The 9,729-nt window shown below is 49.7% G+C and overlaps 1 protein-coding gene across 1 annotated transcript; it reads right to left on the bottom strand.

Annotated features, from left to right (window-relative positions):
- Positions 1 to 7,084: 7,084 nt before the first annotated feature.
- On the bottom strand, positions 7,085 to 8,548 carry LOC124662735 (ammonium transporter 3 member 1). The gene has a single exon (XM_047200537.1). It carries the CDS (start codon positions 8,546 to 8,548, stop codon positions 7,085 to 7,087), a length of 1,464 nt encoding a protein of 487 aa, XP_047056493.1.
- Positions 8,549 to 9,729: the final 1,181 nt, after the last annotated feature.

Below are 9,729 nucleotides of genomic sequence, written 5' to 3'. Positions count from 1 at the left end.
AGCCTAGCAGTTTCTCTGCTGGAAGAGATCAGTACTTTTCCAACTTCCTTATAGAACTATTGTGATCTTATAAGAAAATCTACAGGAAATGCTAAGGTAGTATCTCTATCTTGTTCCTCTGGTATTATATGGTACAGAACCCTAAGGTCAAGGGGAGTGCTGAATGCACTCGTGCTTTGATAGAATAAAAGATTTATAGGTTTCTCACATCCACCAGTTAAGAATAAAGTTCACACGGTCCCATGTAAAATTCGTTAAAACCATGTACATGGATGTATCACAGATTAAAGGATACTTAATTTATAGAAGACCTCAGTCACCCTACTGTATGATTTCCTAATTCCTGATATCAGCTCTCTGTGGGCTTGTAAAACTTCTCATGCAGATTTTTCTATCTATGTTGCAGTGTTTTGCATTTTTAGGATTTAAATAGTTATAGTAAGATATCTGAATAAAGTGTCATGTTTAGTGCTGCTATTGTCCCTGGTAGAGAAAATTTGGGATACTACTTGGTATCGTTCTTCATATACACAAATTTTAGGCTTCAGAAGACAGCATGTCCTTGTTGTTTTGTTTTTATACTTGTATTATCTTCAAATGCACCCAAGCAATTATTCTGACAGAATACTTATCTAATGTCGTTTGGAGAAGCTTGCAGGATTATATATGCAAATGTAGCATGTGTGTTTGTTACATTTTTATATGCCTTAAATATAAGTAGATGGTGGTTTCATGTTTTATTGTACTTGAGGAGAAATGGATAAGTTAGCTATTATTTCATTTCTACTGCCATTTTTTGGTTACCATAATTTTTTTTAGTTTGTTAGATATTTAAGTCTGATTAATTTTAAGCCCAACATTTTCCTTGGACTAAATGTGCAATTGCCATGATTTTGTTATACATTACTTTGTTGGTTATTGCAAGAAATTATTTTTCACTCTAACCCACACATAAACACACAAACCATCACTGTTGCAATATGAATGAAATAATGCTACATTTTAAAATCATTGATATGTTGCCTTTTTTTTATCAGGTACTCCCTCAGTTCCATACGGAGGGAATAACTGTTTGCCACATCCTTTGATAGTTGGCACCACATAGTGGGACCTGAAATTATATTTTACATTCCTCTTGGAAAAAGTAACTCGGGGTTTGTATTGTCCAGACTAATGGCTGTTTTGAACTGATTTCATGCATACATATAATTTGATGTCATGTTTGTTTCGAAGTGTATGATGTTTCATTTTGTATGGTCATTGGGAATTACACTTCGTGCTTAGCTAAACATCAGGAGGTGAAATGGGGAATGAAAGGTGATTCACGTAGAGGTGCCAGTGATTCAGTTGGTATTACCTTCATAACCATAATGTAACTGTTATATTGTGATCCAAATTCATATACTAAAGGGAGGCTAACTTCTGATGAGCGGAGCGAGTCCCGTTGCCGATAGGGTTGGGCCGATATAGTCGCTGGTAGGCTTGGGCCCCCGCGGTACGGTACGGATCGTTGACACCGCCTATATATACATCTTGTAAGCCGCCAGCTAGGGTTTATCAGATTATAAGATAACCCACGGCGTTTGTAAACACTCTCCGATATAGTAAAGTTTTGCTGGCTGGCGCTCGTGGTTTTTTTCCTCTTTCAATTCCACGTTAAATCTTGTGTCTCCGCTGCATTTACCTTTTTCGTTCTTCGTTATTTGCTTGTCGCTTTTATAACAGTAACAACCCATATTCTAGCAACCCCGGTGATGTAATCATACATGTCATGTCCTCTGTTCGTAGTCATTCTACAAATTTGAATTTGTATAGGCTGGGACTGTCTTGGTGCCAGAAACGGGGGTAGTTAAGTTGCTGGGGTATGGCAATACGTTTGGATTGAACATAAATATGGCCTAATTTTTTTTTGACCCTGAACATGCCTAAAGAAGGCCGAGAGAACCAAAAAAAAAAGGGATTTGGGTTATGTTTTACATCATTTGATTTGCATCATGATTCGTTCTAGTCATAAGTTGCAACATGAGTAGTAACTGAAATTTAATGACATCATCAAACTGAAAACGAAGCTAGTTCTTAGTCTACTAAGAAATAGGTAAACCAAAAAAAAAAAAAAAAAACTAATCAAAAGAGAAGAAAAGAATGAACCACTAACTGACTCCTAGTATGCCACAGTGTAAGGCGTGGCTCTCAAGCTCATTTGACAGACGGCAGATAACAAGGCTGTCTCTGGTCTCCCCGAACGAGAGTGGACCGACTCAATCTAGAAATAACAAACAGATATGTTGACGTGGATGCACTATTCTATTTGGAAATTCGCTAGTAATTCACTAGTTTTATTACAGATGTTCGTCGCTACCTTCTCTTTTTCAAAACTTCTATGTAGCAGGCCAGCCTGATAGTTTCACTTTTTGTGCTTTAGAGCATCTCTAACACGTCGGAACCGTATTTTTCCGGCGGATTTATGGGTTCAGGTCGAAAGTGGCGCAGAACATAGACTGAACTCGATGCTCGGCTCGAAAAACTGTTTCAGGGCTCGAAAAATTTCACACTCGACCCCTATTAATACAGACCGAATGACGGTTTACAGGCCCAAAACTGAACGGATTTCTCACCGCTCCTCCAGCGCCGCCGTCCGTACAACCGCCTCCAGCCGCCGATTTCTGGCTGCTTTGCTAAAATTGTGCACCGCTGATCAAACATCCTGTCAGCCCGCTCCAATTCCAACCATGTCTATATCAATTCTCGACGAATCTTCTCGATATAGACTAATTCCAGCGAGCGGCGAGGTGCACGCAAGCAGCACAGGGAATGCATACACGTGCATATTCTGGCGAGCGGCGCGACGCACACGATCTGGTCTTACATGGGAGCTAGCTAGGTCTAACTATTTGGTGCTAATCATATCCGGATTGATTCACAAATATCCAATCGATTTCATAGCTAGCTAGCTGGGTGGTGCTACTATTCCGATTAAGCTTGCTAGCTAGGTGGTGGCGGGTGCTGGGACGTGGGTGGCGTGCTCTTAGGCGCGGGGAGGCCCAGCCAGGGGCGCGGGTGGCGGCCGCGCGGGGAGACCTAGGCAGTGGCACGGACAGTTCTCGTGAAGAAGACGATGACTTTTCCGAATATTTCATTTTTCAGTTTTAGTTTACGGTGTACGTTCTGCACTAGCCATTTTTCGATCCGTAAACAAGTTTTTTGGAAGACTGAACTCGAATTTTTTGGTTTGCACTTTTACGGGCTGTGCTAGAGATGCTCTTAGTCTTAGGGATGCAACTCTGAATCTTATTCCACCAAGTCCGAACTGACAAGGCCCAAGAGCTGAGTCGTGCTAGCGGTGCATTTGATGCCGAGAACGAAGCCCACACCTCTTTAGAGTAAGAGCATCTCACTGTCAGATGAGCAGCAGTCTCTGCGTCTTGATCACACATGCATCAAATTGGGTTACAGGGCATGCCTCTTCTCAAAAGTCTGTCAGCTGTCCAATCCGAATTACGCAATAATAATCAAAATATTATTCAAGGATTTGACAGCTTCTACCGGAAGCATTTATCAAGTTTTCAGGCTAGGTCCAAAATATTTTAGTTAGGGCATCTCCAACGCTACGACCTAAACGGACGCGTCCGGTCGTCCGATTTTGGCTGTTTGGGTCGGCCTCCGGAGACGCGGACAGATGAGGACGTCCGTGGCCTTTTTTATTCCCCAACGCGCAGTAAGACCCAAATTACTGTTCATCTTCTCTAGTACTAGTACTAGTTGGCCAACACGCACGCGGGGCAGGCAGAGGCGACCTTGGCCGACGAGTCCCTCGCCAGTCGCCACGCGCATCACGGCGACCTCGGCCGCGATGAGCGCCTCGCGCGTGGAAGGCCCAGACGAGCAGAGGGGCGAGCGCGTCGAGTCGGCGCCGGCCCCGGCGAGGAGCAGGTGGCCGTGGAGCGGGCGGCGGCAGCGGCAAGACGCGGCGGCGCAGCGCGGCGGCGAGCGGCAGGAACGCTCGCGGCGGCCACGGGCGGCACGGGCGACCGCGCAGGCGCGCGGCGGCCATGGGCGGCACGGGCGACTGGCAGGCGCGCGCGCGGCGCGCGCGCGCGGCGGCAGCGCGCGCGCGCGGCGGCGCGCGCGCGCGCGGCGGCAGGGCGGCGGCGCGCGCGGCGCGCGGGCGGCGCGGGCGACCGCGGCGCGCGGCGACGCGGCGGCGCGCGGCGGCGCGCGGGCGCGCGGCGGCGGCGGCAGGCGCGCGGCGGCCATGGGGGCGCGGGCGACCGCGGGCGCGCGCGGCGGCGGGCGTGCGCGCGCGCGCGGCGGCCAGCGGGCGGCGCGGGCGACCGCAGCGCGCGCGCGGCGCAGCGCGCGCGGCGGCGCGCGGCGCGCGCGCGGCGCGGCGCGCGGCGGCAGCGCGCGCGCGGCGGCGGCGCGCGCGCGCGCGCGGCGGCCATGCGCGGCGCGAGCGACTAGCCCAGCGGAGGCGGCCAGCGGAGGCGGCCAGCGGCGGCGGCCCGAGGCGCGGCCAGCGGCACTCGCGTTTTGGCGAGGCGCGGCCGACTCTGCAGCGGCGCCGGCAGCCTCTTCACGCCGGAGAAGAGAGATGGGTAGGTGGGGTGGGAGGGAGAGGCACTGCCAAGTGGGGTTGGGGCGGACACAACGGACACGGACGGACGCGCGGACACGTCCGTGACCACGCAAATCGCTCCCAAATTTTGGCCGGCTTTGGGTCGTGGCGGACCGCGTGGGCCGTCCGTTTTGCATTTGGGTCCGCGCGTTGGGTCGTGTTTTTACCCAAACGGACGCGCGGGCTGTCCGTTTTGCGTTTTGCGTCCCCGGGTTGGAGATGCCCTTACTACCCAATTGTCTTCTTGTCATGACATTGTCCATCACTATGGGAAACATTGTTGCCGAAACATCTCATTTGATGCTATGATCTTTACATGTTTCTCGCATAAACTTGTTCTTTTTTCCGTGAGTTTTGTACCCAAGCTTCTAGCTGTCGTATAATCTATACTTGATTTTGGACCCCCTTGCAGATTCTTATGTTCCAGCTAGTGTTTCTTTGCTTGTTCCAATAAAGAAACCATCGTGTCTTGGTGTCTTTTTGTCGCTAGTAATTTTATGGCCCGTCGAAACACATACTGCCGTTCTTTTATTACTCTGGGTGGAGCATAGCATAGGATGATGCAATATTTATTCCCAATTGTACAGTCAGCGAGAGATGTGCAGGTCGCTGCCGCTACCAATGGCAACGATCTATTTTTGCCGGCCTGGCAATAGACAGTATATATAGCGTGCTCTGTTTTCTTTAAGAATGCACGCGCCCACATGGGATGGTGATACATTGGCTTCCTGTAATCGTCATATACGGTAGCAGCAGCGGATGAGTGGTTGTTCGGCGTCTTGTTAACTCCCCAACTGTCGTGCCATCGGTGCTACTCGCTTACTCCCGGGCGATATGCGAACAACCAGCTACCAGACACCTAGTCGTTTTCACAATGATTCCTGGCATACTTATATTTAGAAGGCTGCATGAGAATTTAGTAATGAAGTAAGTCATGTATCTCCGGACAGAGGGAGTATATTGGTAGGCTTTGTTAGGCTAAATATATTTTTGAACATAATTCTGTAGAGGAGGTCCCAAAGGTAAAATTTTAAAAGAAGATTATGTACAAGTACCCCCTCCGTCCATACCTTTGTTGTCGGTGGCAACGTGGCTATCAAAATCAATGATGACATTAGCAGTCCAAACAGAAAAAGGATTTAGGCAAGAAGATCCATTATTACTCATGAAATTTAACATTGTTGCTGATATGTAGCCATAATTATAGAGTGTGCAGAAAAGGATGGCCAAATTGAAGGAGTAGTTCCACACCTAGTGGGTGGTAGACTATCTATCATTCAATATGTTGATGATACGATTCTCTTTATGAAACACGACATTCAAAAGGCAAGAAATTTGAAGTTAATATTGCCAGCTTTCGAGCAACTCTCAGGTCTCAAAATAAATTTCCACAAAATTTAATTGTTTTGTTTCGGCGAGGCATAAGATGAGGTCCTTTATGTTGAACTTTTTTGGCTGCGGGCAAAGCCAGGTTCCTATCAGTTATCTTGGAATTCCGATACATTATCGAAGGCTCACAAATGCTAAATTGGAAACATGTCGAAGAAAGACTACAAAAGTGTTTAAGTGGTTAGAAAGGAAAATTACTATCTATGAAAGAAAGATCGGTTCTCATTAATTCGGTACTAACTAATATGGTATTGTATATGATTTCCTTCTAGTTACCCAAAAGAGTTTTGGACCAACTAGATTATTTATGATCAAGATTGTTTTGGCAAGGAGATAGTGAGAAAAACAAATAACGAGTAGTTAAGTGGAATGGGAGGGGGGCTTCGGATTCATGACCTTGAGGTCAAGAACAGAACCCTCTTTGGTAAATGGCTCTTCAAGCTTCTTACTGAACATGGGGTCTGACAAACTCTTATTAAAAGAAAGTACATAGGCTCAAGTGCATTATCTCGGATTTATTAGAAGCTCACGGATTCACAATTTTGGGCCGGTCTAATGTCGACAAAGAAATACTTTTTTCCATATGGTTCTTTGTCTATTAGGATAGATCGAAAATAAGGTTCTGAGAGAATAAGTGACTAGTTCTATCTAACAAACAAGCAAACTCCGAAAATAGGGTAAATCCGTGTTTAATATCTTATACTAGGTGGAATATTAGGGTAGAAGTTCCACCTCAATGGGCAATGAGTAGTACTAGTTCCACCTCAATGTAGCAAGTGCACAACTAACTAGAATTCACTCCGACGGGTCCAATGATTCCCGATGCATTTTGCTCTTTAAATTAGGTGTCTGTGTACAGGATCTTCAGACAGGAGGGGATACAAGGTCGGAAGATTCTCATTCAGAGAAAACAAAGATCGGATGATTCTCAGCAGAGTGTCAATGACAAGCTCACCTACCAAAATGGACAACATATTCCACAGCAGACGCACGCATGACGCCGATGTCCATGCGTGCGTTGTGACAACGAAATATACGACCGAACTCCAATCGCACTCGGCCGGCTCGATCGATCACCAATCAGACGTTCTGTGTGACGCCGCTGGTCGCTGTGTTATGGTGGGTGCCTTCGTTGTCGGAGTACCATCCGTGCTTGGAGGAGTCGTACTTCTCGCCGTCGCCCCAGAGCGCGTATGCTTCCTCGCCGTGCACGGCGTCGTCTCCGATGGCGAGCTCCTCCTCAGGCATCCGCAGCGGCACGATGAGTCCTACGACGAGGCAGATGATGCTGGTGGCCACCACGTTCCAGCCGATGATGAAGAGCGCGCCCACAATCTGCTTCAGGAGCTGCATGCCGCCACTGCCGCCGTAGAATGCGCCGCGGGAGTTTGTCACCGGCACAAACAGGCTGCACAGCACCGGCTCCGCGAAGAGCCCCGTGGTTGCGCCGCCGAGGAAGCCAGCGACCGCGTGGGTGTGGAACACGCCTAGGGTGTCGTCCACGTGCTGCAGAATCTTGGAGCGCTTGTGCACGACCATCATGGTGAACCAGGGGATGCTGCCGGACAGGATGCCCATGACGATCGCCGCCCACCCCTGCACCAGACCGGCGCCGGGCGTGATGCAGACGAGGCCCGTGATCATGCCCTGCACGGCGCCGATGACGGAGGGTTTCTTGAAGAAGATGACGTCGAGGCAGGTCCAGACCAGGAGGCTGGTCGCGGCGCAGATGTTGGTGTTGAGCACGGCCAGGGAAGAGTCGATGTTGGCGGAGTAAGGGTCGCCGCCGTTGAAGCCAGCCCAGCCCATCCAGAGCAGCCCGGCGCCGGTGAGCATGAGAAGCACGTTGTTGGGTGGAAACCTCTCCCTGTCCTTGGTGGACCTCGGCCCGACCCAGTATGCGGCGGTGAACCCGGCGATCCCGGAGGAGAGGTGGATGACGTAGCCACCGGAGTAGTCCATGACGCCCCAGTGGAAGAGGAAGCCGCCGCCCCACAGGGAGAAGGCGCCGACGGTGTAGGAGAAGGTGAGCCAGAGCGGGACGAAGATCATCCAGGCTCTGATGTTCATGCGGCCGAGCAGCGAGCCGGCGAGTAAGATGAGCGTGATTGCGGCGAAGACGCACTGGAAGTAGACCATGGATGCCATGGGGTACGCCGGGTTGATCCAGGCCGTCTCGACGGTGACACCGTCGTTGAGGAAGTGCGTCGTCTGTGGCAGCACGGCCTGTGCGATGAGGAATTTCTGCCCCAGCGCCGGCCGGGCTTTGCCCCAGAATGGCAGCAGCTTGTGGCCGAAGGACATGTTGTATGCCCAGGTCACCCAGCACAGCCATACGGCGGCGAAGGCGTAGAGCGCCATGAACGCAGAGTTCACGGCCCACTTCTTCTTCACGATGCTCCCGTAGAGGATCACAAGGCCAGGCATGCTCTGCATGCCCACCAGCGTAGCCGAGATCATCTGCCACGCGTTGTCGCCCTTGTTAAGCCAATCCGGCACCGCCGCGCCCGATGGCATGTACCCAATCGACATGTTGTAAGCCATCTTGCAACCTCGATAGCCAGGTGAGGTGAACACACGCGCTTGCCGACGATAAGATAGCCGGAGAGGCGGAGAACGGTGACGAGCCGCCGGTAGTGTTTAGATGTGACGAGCCAAGTGACGCTCCCGGTCTTATATATAGGTCGATTGTGTCCAGTCCAGTGCAATGCAAGCTAAGCTAAGCTAAACCAAGAGGGCTGATCCATTGCTGACATGGGTGCAAACGAACGTCGGGCCTGTCTAGTAAAAACAAACTACCCAGTGGGTCACACGAGGAGCTAGATCCTATGCCTAACCTGTATCAATGAGCTGGGACTTAGGAGGCATGGAGAAAATCAGTGAAATTCCAACGGCGTCACGCGGCAGAGCTGAGTGCCACCTTCCACTTTCGGTTACCTCCTCCATTAGTCTTCACCATTTCCCTATATCAACGTCGGCAGCGGCGGCGCAGATATCTATCTACCACTCCCGTAGGTTCCTTCTACCCCCGCACCTTATCCTCGCCGTCCTCTAGTGAAGGAGCTCATCTTCTTGGTCTCCGGAAGCATACCCACGTAGCCGTGTGCAACAAAGACAGAGGATGGTCTCCTTCTTCTCTAACTCCGGCTCCTCTCCATCGTCCGACATGGCGGGGTAAGCGACAATCTTCTTCTCTGGCCTTGTGGTAGATCCATTTACCTAGAACTCTGTAGCATCGATTTGGCCGGTCCTAATCATAGATCGATTTGATTAGGATAACCTCATCCAGGTTCTACATCACTCCGCAACATTCATCCTTGTCATTCAGATCTGGATCCTGCTTCACAAGAGAGCAGTCATGCATGTCTTTCCTCATCTCACATAGGTTCCAATGTTATCACGAGATGAGGAGAGGATTGCAAACCTAAACTACATCTACAATTACAACGATGTAGAGGCCATCCAAACGCTTCAGTTGAGAATAACCCCTTTCTACGCACTTGTCAAAACGTTCATAGACATATGACTGCTTCAAGATAGCATCTACACCTCTATCGAAGAGAAACTAGCCATGTTTCTTCATGTTGTGGATCATAAACATAGGTTTAGAGTGATCCATAACACATTTAGGTGATCAATGGTAACTATTTCACTCCACTTCCAGCAGGTATTCATTGTTTGAAGTTGGAGAGCTCAAAGGAGAAATTATCAAGCCACCATCCAAG

The sequence above is a fragment of the Lolium rigidum genome, chromosome 6 (assembly GCF_022539505.1).
Source record: "Lolium rigidum isolate FL_2022 chromosome 6, APGP_CSIRO_Lrig_0.1, whole genome shotgun sequence".
Taxonomy (NCBI): domain Eukaryota; kingdom Viridiplantae; phylum Streptophyta; class Magnoliopsida; order Poales; family Poaceae; genus Lolium; species Lolium rigidum.
This window is presented reverse-complemented; position numbering and strand designations above follow the sequence as displayed.

Excerpts from the sequence above, each read along its gene's own strand:
- LOC124662735 (XM_047200537.1), bottom strand. The coding sequence starts at position 8,548 with ATGGCTTACAACATGTCGATTGGGTACATGCCATCGGGCGCGGCGGTG.